The sequence below is a fragment of the Siphateles boraxobius genome, unplaced genomic scaffold (assembly GCF_051911475.1).
Source record: "Siphateles boraxobius isolate OS27281-9 unplaced genomic scaffold, OSU_SipBor_1 246, whole genome shotgun sequence".
Taxonomy (NCBI): domain Eukaryota; kingdom Metazoa; phylum Chordata; class Actinopteri; order Cypriniformes; family Leuciscidae; genus Siphateles; species Siphateles boraxobius.
The window spans coordinates 222,209-239,421 of NW_027508862.1; the positions used below are offsets into that span (position 1 = coordinate 222,209).

General features: G+C 39.0%; 1 protein-coding gene across 1 annotated transcript in view; it reads left to right on the plus strand.

Moving 5' to 3' along the window:
* Window positions 1-17,213, plus strand: part of LOC143749415 (protein PRRC2B-like) — a 60,244-nt gene that overhangs the window by 8,180 nt on the left and 34,851 nt on the right. Inside the window, exons 4-12 of the mRNA XM_077241905.1 lie at window positions 6,196-6,298; window positions 7,010-7,073; window positions 7,162-7,305; window positions 9,287-9,606; window positions 10,682-10,800; window positions 11,428-11,591; window positions 12,373-12,460; window positions 12,981-13,134; window positions 15,968-16,298. Coding sequence (XP_077098020.1) covers window positions 6,196-6,298; window positions 7,010-7,073; window positions 7,162-7,305; window positions 9,287-9,606; window positions 10,682-10,800; window positions 11,428-11,591; window positions 12,373-12,460; window positions 12,981-13,134; window positions 15,968-16,298 — 1,487 coding nt within the window. The remainder of the gene's footprint in view (window positions 1-6,195; window positions 6,299-7,009; window positions 7,074-7,161; window positions 7,306-9,286; window positions 9,607-10,681; window positions 10,801-11,427; window positions 11,592-12,372; window positions 12,461-12,980; window positions 13,135-15,967; window positions 16,299-17,213) is intronic.

A 17,213-nucleotide genomic window follows, 5' to 3' on the forward strand; every position in this document is an offset into this window, starting at 1 on the left:
TCAACAAAGAAATCTCGCGCTAAATTAGACATTCTTCTGTGCTGTATTTTTTTCCCACTCATGTGCACTGATTTCCGAATTACTATAAGCAAGTTCAGGCTCTGATTGAACCTCTGCATTTTCTCATGCAGAGAAAAACCGCGGACAAAGAGGACACTGACACCGACAGACTAGACAGAGAAGGTTACTTTTGATATGGAACAAATTCTCAGCTGTCAGATTCTGTCGATATTTCCAACGTTTTGGCGCTTTTAAATGCGACAGATCGCTGTAGCGCGTCAGTTCAAACGGCACTTGATACAGCCTAGTAGTAAATATAATTTGAATTTACAACAGGGTTCGTACAAGGTGCTTAAAGTGCTTGAAGTACTTGAATTTGACTTTTTGAAATTTAAGTCCTTGAAAACAGCCATATTTTTGAAGAGGTACTTGAAAAGTGCTTGAATTATTAAAGGGATGCACCGATACCGAGCTCATGTACTCGTAAAAATGCTCGGATACCAACAACCAATAGGCCCCCCAGGCAGTGTGTGTATAGTAACACACAGCTGTGGTGCGCGAGTGGCTGATCAGAGGAAACCGCGCTGTGGATTGAGCGCGCAGCGGCACAGACACACGAGCTGGTCGAGCGCATCCCTTTAAACAGACATCAGTGGAAGGTGTGTAGTTCAGTCGGATGTCAATGGCTAAGAAAATAAAACGAGGCATGTAGCTTATTATTAACGTTAACGTTAACTGACGAGAGAGCGCAGTTCTGTTGAATGCTCTTGATTGTAATCGTTCACTCAGCACGTGTTATTTGGATGAAAACTAAATCGTATATGTAAGTAAAGTAAAACATGAACTGTTACCTGATTTATGTATAACGAGTGATTCCCTTCATTATTACTGGACGTTTGCAGTCAAGAAGTTCCATGAACGCAAACATCAGCGCGCGCCCCGCAAACCAGCGTCTCTGCGCGAGAATACTGAATTAAATTGTCTTTAACGTCTTGCGTTTGTACGGACGAATTCACACAAAATTATGTAAACACGCCCATCTTTGCGAGTATCCTAGTAAACAAAGTCAGTTTTATCTCAAGTGAACGTAGCCATGTTCAAATGGGGTCTGTGTGTTCGGTCTTAAAAGGGCAGTTTAACAAACCCACTGCTGTTTTAATGTTAATCAAACAATGGACAATACATTACTCACTGCTCTTTACTAAGTAGGCTACCCTTTTCAACTTTATAAAAATATCCATCTATATTTAATTTATCCAGTAATGAATATGCAATTTTTTCACATTTGATTACTTTATTCAAATTTCTGTACCTATTAGATCTACCCGAAAAACTCTAAAAACACTGTTTATTTCATTTGTGGCCTTTTTTTGTTCTATTGTATTTATTTGTAAGTTGATTATTTGTTCTTATTTTGTTGCTGACTGCTTACCTTTTAATAATGTTTTGAATTCACATGAATTAGGCAGGCAGTTTTTGTTGTAGTATCAAAATTGTATTAAACAATTGATATTTCACTGGTGTCTAAACATTTGTACCACTGACCCAATCCTCAGCACTGACCCAATCCTCAGCACTGACCCAATCCTCCGCACTGACCCTGCTGGAGCTGCTCTAGTCTAAATATGTGCTGTGCATTCAATGAAAAATAAAATATGATATAGAGCAATAGAATGTACAATAACAGAAGCTCATACAATGCATTTTAGCAGGTTTAATTAAGCATGAAAATAATTGAAATTAATATATATTTGATAAACAAGCCAATTAGAATTAAGCCACCTAATATGATTTATATTCTTTTGGTTTATCTACTAATACATTTAAAAATTACAAATTCAGTGAAAATTCAGGGATCGGTTACGGTATCGGTATCTCGCTCTGCAAAAAGTGGTATCGGTGCATCCCTAATTCAAAATATTGTGAAGTTTTTTTGTTGTTGTTGTTGAAAAGATAATATTGTTTCACACTAAATCTGCTGCGGTCCATTTGTGCTTTATCAGCAATTGCAGGTGTTCATGGAGAGCATTTCTGCATTGATAAAGCAGATCAACTTGTCTGCTTTTATAACAGACAAAGGACTGCAGTTAAACAATTGCACTCACTGTCATTTAAAATGAGTGATTTACTTTTGGAACTTAAAAGTAGTTCAAGATGAATGTAATGAACTCACTTATGTCATAAAAATCATTTGTAGCTGAAGAAATTTGTGTGAGATTGTCCAAAACTATTTAAAAGTTAAAAATGACATCCTTAGACATCATTGCTTGTCGTACAAACCTCAACAATGGTGACAATCAAAAAAATAATTCAAATGCATAATTTATTCATGCCACAATGCATGCTGGGAGCCATGAATGTGTTTTGTATGCTGCCATGAAGGACGATACCATTCTTGTGTTTCATATACCGAATGTTGATGTCTGTGAGTGTATAAATGACTCAAAGCAACAGAACTACAGCAAATAAAATGTTTTATATTTAATTTCACAGAACTCAACATTCAGCAACTGAAGCAATAATGTTACAAATCATATTTTTCAATAGTGTTCAATTCGTTATGTCATAAATTACAGGAAACGCAGTCTTTTGTCTGTCATTATAACAGACATGTTGATCCGCTTTATCAATGCAGAAATGCTCTCCAAGCAACTGAAATTGCTGATAAAGCACAAACCTAATGAAAGTCAAGGGTCAAGAGCCCAACTAAAGCAAACACTGATCTCCATGATGGTGACCTCAAACGAAACATTTTCAATAAGACATCAACATCTAAATCTGTTAATTCTCAATAAGAACTTCTCTAGATGTTTGCCAGAAATAAAGTCACTCTGGTTAGTAATACGTGAGGCTGGTGATGCTGTTTGTGGAGTTGTTTAATGAGATCTTGATAGTTAATGTCTTTTATCTTCAGTTTATCTAAGGCTGTCTCTGGATAAAGCTGTAGTTTGTGTTCTTATTACTCTTTCGAAAGATGATTGAAAGAATGTTTCAGGAACATCACACTAACCTCAAAATAACATTCTAGTAAAATTAAAGAAACTGGATATATTTATGTTCTTGGAATGTTAGAAATCAACGTTCCTATAATGTTGAATTTTAAATCAAAATGAAGTTGAAAGAACGTTTGAGGAACATTACACCTTTTAAAACACGTTCCTCTAACGTCAAGAAAACTGGAAATTTTTCACGAACCAACACTGAATATTTGGAGAACGTTCTTATAACAAAAGTCTGTTAGCTGGGACATCATATATATCATATACCATATATATTTAATTTGAGTAAAAAAATAAAATGAAATAAATTAAAATAATAGTAAGGATATTGTTTGATAAGTGCCGATTGAAGTCCTTGAAATCCCAAAAAGTAGTGCTTGAAAAGTCCTTGAAAGTCCTGGAATTTCATTTGACAGAGTCTGTACGAACCCTGTTACAAAACCTTTAGAAAACACAAGTGTGTCACAGTTTTGTGAAAACCTTCAAGTACTCCAGGTATAAGACAGATCGCAGCTTTGAGCGTTTCTGGAGTTTTCAAAGCAACCGCTTGCTTAACGTTACTGACCGCCATGTTCGTTGTTTTAATGTCCTTCCACCTCGCGCGCATGCGTGAATTCAATGACGCGGCAAGTTAAAGTTCACGGGGAAAATGTAGGCCTATTATTAAATCGATCCTCTGAGTTACGGATCGATCTTTAGAAATTAATATGAAAATCGATTCAGAATTGGTGAATCGATTTTTTTCAACACAGCCCTAACCGAGACCCAGCTGAAGAGGAGGTCTCGGTACGGTATCAAACGAACTCTGGTACGGTTCGTTTACGGTGTGAACATGAACCGACCCAATTGCAAGAAAGCACTGCACCTTGAGTTAACAGGCTTCCGTAGTCGGAGTTGCGTTATGGGAAAGTGATCTGTTGTAGCTTACTACATTTGATAAAATGAGTTACAACATCGTATAGATGACATAGTATCATATGATACTCATTAGTTTCTTCATATTGCGTTTGTACAGAATAACACAAAATTAGTAAAAGAACAAATATTGCAGTACGAAATATCTCCATGTTGAGCCTTTTTTGCACTTCCTGATTACCCTACTTGAGAATCCTTGTCAAATGAATGGACGACCTTAGCACACGTGTGGTTTTGTTTACAAATTTTGGTTCACTTGCAAAAAGAGCAGTGTGAAAGCGAACCGTACCAAAAAAAAAAAAAAAAAAATGTATTTGGTCCGGACCAAAGCAAGTGAACTATCGGACTTTCCTGGTGTGAATACACCCTAAGAAATATATTTTTTTATTCAGTTATCTATTTTAAGGAAAAATGACAAATGTTTTAATGTTCTACCTGAGATTTGTGAAATGTTCACCTGTTTGGCAAGTGTTTGTCATGATATCTTGATGTTCTGACAATAAAGAGTAGTTTAAATCCACATTTAATGCTCTGGTTTCTACAACTTTCACTTAGGAGCAAAAATCTGCCTTTAAACTTGAAAGAAATAAAGATTTGAAATTTATCGTGATAATTATCGATATCGACTGATATAAAAAAATTTATCGTGATCTTTTTTTTTTGGCCATATCCCCCAGCCCCAGATTAAACTGCTGGTTATTGTAATGTATACTTAAAGAGGTCGTATAATGCCCCTTTTCACAAGATGTGAAATAAGTCTCTGATGTCCCCAGAGTGTGTATGTGAAGTTTTAGCTCAAAATACTCCACAGATCATTATTTACAGCATGTTAAAATTGTCCTTTTTGAGGGTGAGCAAAAACGTGTTGTTTTGTGTGTCCCTTTAAATGCAAATGAGCTGCTGCTCCCGGCACAGAGGGCGGAGCTTAAAGAGCGTGTGTGTGTGTGTGTGTGTGTGTGTGTGTGTGTGTGTGTGTGTGTTTGCTGCTCCGATTACCTCTACTAAACATGGAGTCACCCCTTTGTTGTTTGTTCCTGGGGGCGGGGTTTATGTAAATCTTAGGGTTAGTGATGTCACTAACCCGTGAAGAAGCTCATTGTAGTTCCTACCAGCCGTTTGTTGTAGTCCTTAAATTATATCTGTAAAAGAAAATCTCTCTTTGCTTTGAACTTTGAGCGTCGCAACTTTGCCAATGTTATGCTCAAACAGCAACATTACACACTAACTAAAGTTTAAAAAGTTAAAGCGACACTATGCAGGAATTCCGTTTTTGTCGAACAGCGACCCCTAGAGTCGCTGTAGAGTACTTGTATTTAACGTTACTGTCGTAACTCACGCAGAGCGTGACAGTCTATGATCTGCACTCACGGCCTCTCCACTTTATAATAATGAAGTAGCCTACCGCGTTAGGCTAACCTGAGCCTAAATGCCAGATGACTTCAATAAAGTTACATCATGTACGTCGCATTATTTCATAACAATGTCCGTTATTATGATGTTGTTAGACATGATTATTGCAATTTATCATAATAGTTCGCAAATTGCGCTCATTTACAATATTTACAACGTGTAGGCTTATTTATGTCCTGATAATTATGTGAGATATTGACAGCTGTTCTCATGATAATCGCAGGAATCAACTTTAACAGTGAAAGCCTGACTGAGTGGGACTCTTGTCCGGTTCCTCGCACTGTCAGATTCTCCTTTCCTTTTCCTAGACTCTTCCGACCGCGCTTTCTTCGTTTTTTTCTGCATTCTGAAAACGCAGGTCCGATGTTTACTCGTGTCTGACTCCTCGCTCGGTCAGTCTGCCGTTTCCTTTTCTCTGTTCCTCCGACAATGCTTTTCTAGCTTTCTGCTTCTTATATGCCAGTTTAGTCATGATGATAGTTGTTCTTATAGCTAGCCGGATCCTGGATGGGGGCGTGTATGCGTGTAATGTGTGCAGTGCCGTAAAGCAATTCGTTACATCGCGAGAGCTGAAATCACACGATACTTCCTGACGGCGGTCCGCCGGCCCAAAGTTGCAAGTGCGTTTTTTCAGCTCACAGGCACCAGAGGGGGGCGAGACGACCACCATTCAACCCAAAAAGAGTCATATAACCATTCCAATAACTCTGAAGCTGTTCAGTTAAGCTAAAAAACTGCATAGTGCTGCTTTAAATCATAATTAACCACCCTTATAATATCACTTTGCTCTCAAATATCCAGCTCTATTTTTGTATGTGAACGTCTGTCGTGTGATTGGCTGACGGTTTCGTCTCTGGTTTTCCTCCTCTAGTTCCGTTGCATCTTCAGCACAGCTGCCGGAGTCGCAGCCACCGCTGGCTTTACAGAAATCTGTCTCCAATCTTCAGAAACCCACGCCGATCACCAGCCAGGAGGTACACACTCTCTTCACTGCGTTTACATGCACACGCTTTGTTTCAATCCGTCTCTATTCATTCCGATTGATGAATCTCAACGTAGTGTACATGCACGCTAAACATGTGATCGGGTTGATGTGCGCGTTTTATGTCACAAGCTTCAAATCTCAATATTTTATTTGACATGCGCACACGAATATACAGTTTCCCGCCGTTTTCACATAACTATTCTCCTACATTGGTTCTTTATTTGTTTTAAACAGCAGACTTCATATTTATCCATTTCTGGTCATAATTTGAAGACGATGAGCGTATGAACCGTTGTGCTTATTTATTTTCACTTCACACACGCAGAGAAAGCAGGATTATAGGAGGACGAGACACTCGTTTAAACGACACTTTATTCATCAGGAAGAACAGCTCGTTCAGCGCGTCATACGTCATGACGCTATTTCCAAGTCATTGCACATGCGCAGTCTTTCAGTTTCAGTTTTCAATCCGATCAAGTGTTTACATGTTCTCTTGATCGGATTAGAAAAGGAATAAACCCACTTTCAATCTGATAATCTCATTCGTATCGAGCTCAATCGGATTGATTACGGCTTTTCAGTCCGATTGAGCCGTCAGATTGACTACTAACGGATTATTTGGTTGCATGTAAACGTAGCCATTGAGAGATTCGAGTTTCACCCATGTTGACGAGTGTTTTGATGTGATTTGTTCCTCTAGAGCACAAGTACAGGTGGACCAAAGCAATGGGCACAGGTCAATGGAAAGGCAGTAGATCAAGATGGTAAAAATCTGTTTATTCCTATCTCTGTTTTTTTGTAGTGATCAGATGTGGTTCGTTGCGATGTTTCACATTTGTCTGTGGTGTTCAGGTTTAAAGGTCTCAAGCCGACTGCAGCCCTTCTCTCACGAGGAATTTCCGACGCTGAAAGCAGCAGGAGAACAGGACAAGGTTGGCAAGGAAAGAAGCGTCTTCGATCCGTCGTATGGGCCCGGACCAAGCCTCCGCCCACAGAGTGAGTCCTCTCTGCATTTACATCATTACATATTCACTAGAACATGGAGAACATTTCAGAAAATGCATATATATGTTCAAAACAGTGATAATGATTTGTATTAAGTGTTGGGAGTCGAAAATCGATTCCAATTCTGGAATCAGATACTTTCGGTTCCTCTTATCGATTCCTTTGTGAGCATTTCGACATGAGTTTAAACCATTGAAGCGCGAGAGACTCTGTTTCTGTGTTCGTGTGTATCAGTATATTAGATCCGTGCAGCTCTTAAAGTGACAGCACTAATATTCCTGCCGTCTCTATAATAACACTAATCACACAACAAAAGAGAGAGAGAAAATTCACTTTGTTCTTGACTGAATAACTATATTTGTAATGCATGTTTTATTTATAAAGTGAAGTTTTATTTCACATTTGATTAGTTTCTGTACCTTAAAATACCTGAAAATCTTAAAACACTGTCTATTTCAATCGTATCTTTGATCAATTGTATCTATTTGTTGCGATTTCTAATTTATTTTATTTGTTATATTGTTTCTTTTTTAATTTATAATAGTTAGGCTAGTTAAAATTTTAGTTAATTTTAGTTAATGTTTTATATGGTATTTTTGTTTGATATTCAGCTTCAATTAAATGTTTGGCAATATGACTAAATGTGAATGATATCTTAGTTTTTTTTTTTATTTACCTTATTGGAATCGAAATTAGGAATCTAAGAAGCAGAATCGAAATCGTTAAAATTCAAATGACACCGAACCCTAATTGTATTTATAAATTATAAAGTGTAAGAGCTGTCAGTTTTTTGGAAATTTTAGGTTTGTATGATTTGTGTGTTCATGTAGTGTAAACTGATATATTATCTACTTGCTCAGACAACAGTTTTCAGATCTCGGTGTAGCAAGTCAGATCCATAATTAGTAAATAGCTTCGTTTTCAATGTTGATAGGACTTCTTCCCACTGGTCGTGCTGGAAAAACATCTTTTAACTATCAAATGTGTCTGATAGGCTCCATTTATCAGGAGAGTGAGAAGCTGACTGACAAGACGATGGCGGAAGATTTGGTTTTAAATCAAAATGTAAAAGCGCTTATTTAAAGCTCCAGTCCGCAACGTTTTTGGGTTAAAAGTTATCCAAAATAAATTTTAGCAAGTACATTACCAGCCAGTGTTCAAAACTCTCTGCTTGCCTTAGCAATCGCAAGATTCATCCGTTGTAAAATGCAAAGGACTTCGGAGTGGCTACAGAAAAAAAGAGGCTGAAACCGGGCCATGCGGAAACGAGGATGATATCTAAAGGGCGTTAAATGTAGTCACACAATGCTGATGTTAACATTAACAATGTGAGAACAAAGTATAATTTGCACGGTTTGACGTGATATGATAAACAATCGTTAGATTTAATCAGTGTGATTTACTGCAATGCTTTTTTCCCTTAGTTGGTCAGAACAAAAGTGGATGTTACTTGTCCAGAGGACATTTTCTGAGCTCATCAGAAATGTCTGTGATTGGCTGCAATGATCAGCGCACGGGAGCGTTTGAGACACACAGAAGTGTTTGAAAGCGTTTTAGAAAGCGTGCGTTTGAAAGCACAAGCGTCCGTCTTTCAGCGAAACGATCCTGTTTTCAAACGCTCGTGTGTGTGTGTGTGTGTGTGTGTGTGTAAGCACTCGCTGAAGAGCCTCATGATGTATATTTACATGTTTTTGAAGCGCTGATCATTGTAGCCAATCACAGACATATCCGATGAGCTCGTGAACATAGCGGCCAATAAGAGGTGTTTATGATTCTGCCCAACAGCGCCAAAGCCTCACATTTTTACAATTTCAGTATCGACTTGGTACCGATACTTTCGACAACACTAGTGTCAGTGCATCACTAGTCAATCTCTGTGTAATGGGTTGTTTGTTTGTTTTTTCTCTTTTTTTGCACTCAATCGTTTGATAATGTCTTAGTATAAAGTGCTGTTCTTTCGTGTGTTTGTCAGACGTGTCGAGCTGGAGGGAGGGTGGTGGGAGGAACCTTCAGCCTCCAGCTCTGTGTTCTGCTTCTCCTGCCTGCGACCCGGACACCAGGAGCATCGGCTCCTCTGAGGCCATCACTCCTCTTCCTCCTCCTCTTCCTCTTCCTCCATCATCTTCATCATCGCCCTCCTCTTCCTCCTCCACTGCTGCTGCGCCGTCTCCTGATGTGAAGGAGCCGTCGCTGAGACCCGTTCAGGCCGTTCAGAGCCGCAGACCCGCCCCGTCAGCCCTGCAGTACCAGCACCACACCACCACCACATACCACGACATGCTGCCTGCCTTCGTGAGTCTACACACACCTGATCATGATAGAGAGCCTTTCACATGCTTTAAAGGTGCAGTGTGTAATATTTAGCAGCCTCTAGTGGTGAGGTTGTGAATTGCACCCAACAGAAGTTACGGTGGCCGACAGGAAGTGATGTCGTCGTCTGAGACAGAAGAGAGTAGCCAGTTAAACAATGAGGTTTCTTTACAAAGATAAATTAAGAATTTTGTTTACTTAATTATTCAGTAAAAAGATATGTTATTGCGAATATTATTGTTACTTGTTCATCATTGTGTCAGTGTTTTATTCGCTGACTTTAGCAGCTTCTTTACACTAAGATACAAGTGTGTGACAAACGTGTTTGTCCGTTCAGGGCCACAATAGAAACATGTCGATGTAAGGAGAACCGCGGTGTTAAGTAGAGATGCACTGATCTATCGGCCAATAATCGGCATCGGCCGATTAAAGCTATTATTTTCGCTATCGGCTGATTAGTGCTCTACACGTGTTGGTCAAAAATGACTGGAATTTATTTATTTTTTTCAATGAAAATGTAATATATGTAATATATTTTAGTTCGATAATATTATTTTATGGTACTAAATTATATTTACGCTGTATTTATAATCCATTTATTTACTTTGAGCAAAGACCTGAAAATTAAATTTCCAATTTAATCTTGAACGCTCTAGAGCGACAGACTGAAGTTTAATCTCTTTTCACAGACGACACTTGGGAGATTATTGCTGAAGTGAAAAAAAGTAAACTTTAACAATAAATGTACATTTCTGTAACTTTTTTTAATGAAAAATGTGCAAAAATACTATTTACATTTTTATTTGAACTATATATTTTCAAAAACATGTTTTACTCTAAAACTGTGAGAAAATCAAAGCCATAAATCTAAACAAGTTGTGTTCAAAAAATGAGCTTTCAGTAAGATTGTTTAGCCGCAGTATCTCTAGTATTAAGCACACTGATATGTTATGTATTTAGCCAGCGTATTATCGACCGTAATGCAAAAATAATTTCCGACTAGATTCTGAATGCGTGTGTTGGTTTCTTTGTGAAATGTTTGCTGTTTGTTCACCAGATGTGCCCTAAAGAGACCCGTGACGCCCCGGGCTCCTCGGATCACGGCCCGACCGCAGTGGTGGCTCCCGTGCGCTTTGATTCCCGGTTGATCTTCAGACCAGCACCTGAACCTGTCAAGTAAGCCTTGTGCTAATCAATAATCATGTACAGTTGAGGAAAGCTTGCTGTATATTAGGCTTGCTACGCTAGTCTGTTTTGACTGTGTTAGCAGTGTTCAGAAGCAACACTGGTTACATCACTTTCCCACCGCGGCACCACCGATTAAATAATCAAATAATTTAGTTCAGTTAGAGAACAGACACTACAATTAAAAACTGAACGTAAATCGTGAGCCGAAAGAGAGTCGCAGCACAGATCAGCAACAGGAGTCAAAGTTTAAGCGAACTATGCAATTGTTTTTTTGTTTTTCATTAAGAATAATAGTAATGAACTCACCATTCAGGCAATCCGCCCCCAAATTGGCACTAATTTGAAAGCGAAACTAAAATGCGCACGTCCATTCATAACGGTGCGTGTCCTCAAGGAATAGAGAGCGTTTTCAGTTCATTCCCAATGAAAAACCGCTCTGCTCCGCTCCATTATGAATGCCTGTGCAAAATTGCGCACTTTAGTTTCGCTTTCAAATTAGCGATTTAAAAGGTGATACCTGTATTACCGGCGTTCTCACACTTCGATTAACCGGTGGGATAATATCCTCATCGTCACATCCCTACTGTATAAATTCCTGCTTTTGTTTTCTCGCAGTGGTGATTTAAGGAGAGAAACCCGATTCCCACGAAACCCCCCGCGCCCTTCGACCCGCCCGATCCGACGCCCGGGAGATCGAGCGCCCCGTCCTGCCATTATCAACCCGGATGACCTGAAGGACCTCGATGAACTGGACAACGACTGTGAAGACGGCTGGGCGGGTGAGCGATCGCTAGCTCTCTTTAGCTGAAGCAGAACATGTGTTTCCACCAATGCGCTCGTTGTTGCGGCTGGGTATCGAGTTCGGTGTTGATACACAAGCTATTCTCACTTTGACAACATTTCATTTGAGAGAAACTATCATCACATCACAGGAGGAACTAACTGCTTGTTTAATTTTCATTTGAATAAAAGATAAATTAATGTTTTATGCCTTCATTTGATTACCAGAAAAATTAAAATACACAACACAGAATAAACGACAAACATAGGGCCTATTATTGAATACAAATTAATAAATTAAGCTGTTTTTATGAATTCAATTAATTAGATACGTTTTTGATTAAACCATTAAAATGGAATATAGACTAAATAAAACGGTAAGCACAGAACTGGGTAAAAATAAAATGGGGGAAAAAAACACATTAAGAATGTAATTTTTGTTAATCGGTTAATAAATTGCTGTTAAATTGAATACGTTTCATTATTTCAATTAATTACACATGCTATTTGATTAATAAAATGTAATTAAGAAAAAATAAAACAATGGAAATCTAGAAGTTAAAACGGGATTAACTCGCATTAAACTATGTATCTTGTAAAGTGTGCTAATCCTTATTTGTCTGCATTCACAGTTTAGCTTTCTTGTTTAGTACATTATATGTTCATAAAATTGGTATTGAAGAAAGTATCGTTTAGGAGCCGGTATTGAAGTCCCGGTATCAGTATCAAACCTTTGACCGGTTCTGAGCCCTGCTCACTTTGACTGGTGTGTGTCTTCAGGTCTCCATGAAGAAGTGGATTATAGCGAGAAGCTCAAATTCAGTGATGATGAGGAAGATCGCTCCCCATGTGTGAAGAACAAGATCTGGTGAGTTTTCGTTTGTTTAATTAGTGATGCACCAAAAACATCTTTGATATCGAGTGCAGAAATCGTTGACCAGATTCATTGACTGATATTGTCAACCCAGCTGACATGTTTCCCTGTTGTAGTTTATCCGTTTCTCGATTTTAATGGATCTTCATTTTTTTATTTAACTAAGTTCTGTTTTCGGTTGATGTTTATAATGGTTATGTCTTTAAAATGATTCAGTTTTAAAATGAAATTCAGTCAATAAATGTGTGTGTGTGTTTAATGACAGATCGCTGTAGAACCGATCATCTCTTCCTCTTTATTACTAGTTACAGCAGCAAATAAACATCAGTGAACAATGTCATTCGTATCGAGCTCAATCGGATCGATTAAGGCGTTTACATGAAGGCTTTTCAGTCTGATTGAGCCGTCAGTCGCATTCCTAACGGATTATTTGCATGTAAACGTAGCCGGTGTTAGTGGACCAGCGGCTGTTGTTGCTGGGATTGAAGCCGGTTCTGGCTCTTGTGTGTTGCAGGGATGACTGGGACCACCATCATGATCCTCACTCCTCTCAGAGCTCTGGTGACGTGGCGTTCCCGCACGACACTGAGGAGGACTCGTACTCGCGCCAGCCGGAGACGTTATCCTCCAGAAAGACCAACGGGAGACTCTCCTCTGCAGAGGCTCAGGTAACACTCACGCCTGTACAGGTTTACACATCTCTCATAGTCAAGGTTTCTTCCAACTGTAATTTCGTTTTTATGATGAACATTTTCTCTCTGTCCTTTAGTGATGTACACAAATATTCGATCTGTAATTATTACTAAAAAAAAAAAATACTGTTTGAATTTTACTACGTTGCTTTGTTGGGCGTAAATAATAAATCCTAAGCACTAACTCGCAGTTATAATTAAATGCACTGGGTGGCGCTGTGGAGGGTGTTTAACAAATTAATTGTATTTGATCACATAATGTCATCGCGAAGTTTGGAATTACTTGCGTTAGATGAAAATATTACAAAATGGAATTACTTTAAATCAAATTAATTCTGTACGATAACTGCGCAGTTTGCTTTATTAGTGTTTTTTTGCGTTCACGTTGCTTGAGCTTAAATGCTTTTGTTCTTTATATCTTTTTGTTTACACATATTGTTTAATGTTTTCAACTAGAAGAAAACTTCAAGATATATATATATACTAAGCTTGTTGTGTATATTGCCTAATCGTAAGCTTGTTCAGAAATGGTGACAAAAACTTTACAAAAAATAACGTCTTAACGTCATTTAAATAAATTAATATTTCGGACATTCGATTTATATGAGCCCGAATATTCTAATACAATATTTTTGAAAAATGCCCATCCCTACTGTCCTTTACAATTGACCCTGCTACTATACCTTTAAGACTTTATCCCCGGTCTAGTCCGGGACACAAGTCTTATCACCACAAGTCTAGTCCCAGACTAAAATACATTATCTGAAAGCAACTTGCACTGACATATCTTAAAATATGTCACTGCCATTGTTTTTGTCTCAAGATGCACACCAGTACTGTTTTTTTCCAAGACACATTTATGAAAGCTTAATCTGAACCCTCTCTGTGAAACCAGGCCTATATGTAAATTATCTCTCATGAGTGATATGTGCATTTTTGATTTAGAATAAAAAACAGGTTTGCTGTGCTTGTTTGTAGGGCTGTACACTTTTTATATATCAATATTGATGTATAATAATTGTAGTAATTAGTATTATTATTTAGCTAAAAAGTTAAAACGTATAGTTGTAAAATTACAATCTAGTATTTTTAGTATTGTCTTAATTCATTTTTTCAAACATAAAACCATCAAACATTTTTGACGTAAAACCGCAGAGAACCTTAAATCTTCTCTTTTGTTGATGATCTCTAATTACAAGTCTGTGAAGATAGTTGGCACACGTTTCCTTCTCGAATGCATCTTAGTGACGGTTTAGTTCGGCAACTGTGAGCCGAGACGCTGAAAACACCGGCGGATCACGATCTGCTGCCGTGTACATGAACAGAGCCACGCATCACTCTGAAACTCTTAATTTCAGCGCTCGTCCTGTCCTTTAAATCCCCCCGTAGTCAATAATTTTATCCCTTAAAACTCATCTTTGATCACCATTTAAATGTTTTTTCCTTAAAAATGCCTTAAAATATTTTGAATGTAACTCGACACCCTTGCCTCATTTAGTATACGTGGATCTATGAATATGCAAATGAGCCCCACCTCCACTCACTCACTCACTCAGAGATCCACTCGTTGACGATCACACGTTGATCTGATTGGTTACAAGGTAGTTTGTGACGTCAGAAACACCAGCGATTTCAAAGCGTGTTTTTGAGACTGTCTTTGGTTCACTGCAGTTTTAAAGGGTCACTCCACCCATTTGCATTAAGCTTTCCATGGTTAGAAACACAGTTATACTACTGAGACGAGAGAAATCCTCTATTTACCCTTTTCACTTCCTCCTACAATGACGCAAAAATCGTCATTTTACGTCATTGTAGGAGGAAGTGTAAGACAGGGGGATTTCTGTAAAGACTACAAGCACTAGATCTCACCCTTTCAAACCCGCCCATAGGGGGCTGGACCTAATGCGCTAACAGACCAATCACAGATCAGTGCCAGTGCGTTTGATTTCACCGGCAGAAACTTTTTGAAAATATGGACGAAGGCACTGAATACGCAGACGGATGCATTATGGAGGATTGGGATTACACATAGTGTCAGCCATCTTTTTTGGAAGGTAAGCTAGCAGGCTCTTGTTCTGTGGAGGAAGCGGAGTAGTAACTTTAGGGGTTACCGTCCTCTTTTTCCCAGACATTTCCGACCGTCAATGTCCGGGATTCAGCTTTTGCTTTCTGCGGTCGCCATTCCATTGTTTACATGCACAGGTTTTGTTTCAATCTAACTGAATTCATTCTGATTGGTGAATCTGAATGTAGTGTTTACATGAACGCTAAACAAGTGATCGGTTGATGTGCGTTTTAACATTGCTAAGAAAATTCCCGCTCCTCCGTGAGAGATACGAGACCGGTGCGACTCACAGGTGTCGCTCATCATAAATCACGCCACCGGCCTCGCGTCGTTCTCCACACGGCCTTCACTCGTCCTGCTCGCCACAGTAAACGTGATGAATGGCGACTGTAGAACGCAAAAGCCGAATCCCGGACATTTTGGGCGATCTCGAAACACGTTTTCCGGCAGACTCACTAGTAGCCTTGACTTGTTGTTTAACTACTGCGCTCTGTTACCGGTAGGCGTGGCCTCCTAGGGCAGCGAAGAAAGTGCATTCTGGGAGTTGTTGTCTTTCATCCACATAAGCCACATAAGTCTTTTCTCAGTCTAGAAAGCTCCAAATTCAAAAATAATTTCACATTTCTTCTACATATTACCCATTTTAAATACACATTCATCTTTCCAGAGGTGGAGTGACCCTTTAAGGAGAAAATACTCAGCAATGCTGTCGACTTATGAATTTACATACGGTTTGTGTTAAAGCATATTAAGAACTGTGTGAACGGCGAGTCTGCGGAGGAGCAGGAGGAACCGCAGAGACCGGCTCCTCGAGGGAAGTTCGTCTCCGCCGATCTCTCCGCCGTGGAACGAGCGCGCAGACGCCGGGAAGAAGAGGAGAGGAGAGCGCGTGAGGAGAGACTGGCAGCCTGTGCCGAGAAACTCAAAAAACTGGATGAGAAATTCGGCAAAACTGAGAAACCCTCACGCCCTGCAGAAACGCTGAGGGAAGCAGAGAGCAAAGAGATGCTAACGCAGTCGCCGGGTCGGAGGTCATCCAAACCCCACCAGGAGGGCTGGCAGTACGCCACTAAAGGTACGCTAGTTTAATACAGTGTGAGACGATGTGGTGCTAAACCGGCAGCCAATCACGTGCCTCATATTTAACGTGCTTTTGGACACTAGCGGAAACACGACGCATTGTCGTTTTGGCGTCTATAGGGGAAAAATGTCAAATGGTGACATAAAACACAATTCATTCTTACCTTTTGGTAGTTAGCTTAATTGAGTTTAAGCTTTGCAGTGATATTATAGGATGAGAACAGTCAAATCAATAGTTTTACTGAATATTAAGTGTCTTATAAATGACAGCTATGCAACAGGCGTCTGCATCAAGGAACCCATGTTAACTATTTTCACTGCAAAAATGTTTTCTTGCTTAGTTTTTTTGTCTTGTTTAAATAAAGATGCATTTACTAAAGTAGTAAAATGCTATAAGATATTATGTCTTGTTCTCTGGGGAAATAAAACAAAATTAAAGGGACATTGTGTAGGAATTTCTCCAATCTAGCGGTGAAATTGTATTTTGCATTCAAACGAATTGTGCTCTCCAGCGCCTCGCTTTTTCAAATGCGTGTTGCATCTACGGTAGCTGTTATGTACCAAAAAGCTATGACAGGGTGTCTTCTAATAGCACTTCGTCGAGTTTTCCTTCGGTGAACAGGTTACAAAAAGTAAACTTACAAACCTTGTTTTTAGCGCCTTCTCTACTTTACTCAATAGCTGCTATTCATCAATGAGCCAGTTTAACTTTTAACTATAAATGTTCTACTGTCTATATAATAATGTACACAACCAAGCAATGAAAAAAAGCATGTCATTAAGACTGTAACATTGACTTACCTGTCGAGGAGAAAAGCAGGCGACAGCGTCTCTTTTGAAATCTTTCTCCTGCATTAGTTCTTTCCACCTGGAAAAAGCAATCCCGACATTGACTGTTTTTGTAATCTCC